Source organism: Apis dorsata, unplaced genomic scaffold (genome assembly GCF_000469605.1).
Source record: "Apis dorsata unplaced genomic scaffold, Apis dorsata 1.3 scaffold_455, whole genome shotgun sequence".
Taxonomy (NCBI): Eukaryota; Metazoa; Arthropoda; class Insecta; order Hymenoptera; family Apidae; genus Apis; species Apis dorsata.
In genome coordinates, this window is record NW_006263698.1 from 447844 (window position 1) to 449058 (window position 1215).

General features: G+C 30.9%; 1 protein-coding gene across 2 annotated transcripts in view; it reads right to left on the minus strand.

Annotated features, from left to right (window-relative positions):
- LOC102674501 (phosphatidylinositol 3-kinase regulatory subunit gamma) overlaps positions 1-1177 on the minus strand; it is a 30036-nt gene extending 28859 nt beyond the window's left edge. Inside the window, exons 1-4 of one of the 2 annotated variants that reach the window (XM_031512508.1) lie at positions 1142-1177; positions 933-1046; positions 758-847; positions 624-671 (exon numbers count right to left, since the gene is read on the minus strand). In XM_031512508.1, the coding sequence (XP_031368368.1) occupies positions 624-662 (39 nt within the window). In that variant the 5' untranslated portion in view covers positions 663-671; positions 758-847; positions 933-1046; positions 1142-1177. The remainder of the gene's footprint in view (positions 1-623; positions 672-757; positions 848-932; positions 1047-1141) is intronic. The other variant, XM_006619911.2, reaches the window with a different exon arrangement.
- Between the last annotated feature and the right edge of the window lie 38 nt (positions 1178-1215).

Genomic DNA, 1215 nt, shown 5'->3' on the forward strand with positions numbered 1-1215 from the left:
AAAAAGAATAAATAACGAAGGTAGTAGAATTATTAATAGATATTAAATAATATCGATCCAATGTATAAATAGTGAATATTCAAGAAGTTGTACACATTTAAACGACATAGGAACGAAGTTCATTACAGAGTAGATACGTTCCTGGGTCGTACGATGGCAAAACGTCGATGGTGGGGAATAAGAGGGACAGGAGAGGGTTGTGGAGTTTCAGAAAAGAAACTGCCGGCTGAGCTGGAAACGAACGCGAGGTAAGGTGAAGGGGGACACGACAGCACGCCACTTGAAGTCACCGTGACTGCATGTGTTACTATGCTACGGTATCGCCCTCGACGGTGATCGAGGAAACGATGATGAACCGTATTGTCGTGCTCTACAATTTTACTTCGAAGAGGGCGACTATATCGTCATTTTACACGGTCGGTATATTTTATGATTTGCTAATTTTGAATATTGCGAGATTGATAACTTTTTCGAACTATTAAAATTAACAAAAAAATAACTAGATATTCCTGTTTGATTTGATTTTTAAATTTTTATGGATTTACATTTGACATAAACGATCGCAAAATAAAATTCTGATATTGCATTAATATTTATCAACAAAAAAACTTGAAAAAACTCACCTTTACATATGACGCCCACTCTTCCAGTGCCCCAAACATAATCTTCACCTAAAAATAAATAAGATGGTCAGTATAATTGTAAGAAAAAAAAAAAAAATATGTATATATATAGAATATTTTATAATAATACTTACAATGCTTACAAAGAATAGGAGTTAAAAAATATGTATCTATGAGGATGTGATTATTTTTAGGTTCCGTATTAGAAGACTCAGTTACATATACTATAACAATGAAAATAGAAAAATTTTTAAATATTTTAAATATGAGTTACATCTGTTATATATATAATTAAAAAATGTTAAATACCATATGGCCTATTGCTGAGAGTTACATAAGACGACTCTTCTTCATTATGAGTGTCTAAGTACGGTGATAAGTTTCCTTTCAGCATTAGGACTTCCTCGCGTGTACCTGCAGCACCTAAAAATATATTGTTTAAAAAATTTGATTTTTCAAATTTATTTTTTAAAAATTTAATTAATTAAAATTATTTTTAATTAAAAAATTTCTCATACCGGTACAAAGTCTTCTCAGTTCTCCTGTTGTTTATACAAATATAAGCACTGTTTTTTTTTTTTTTTTTTCCCCC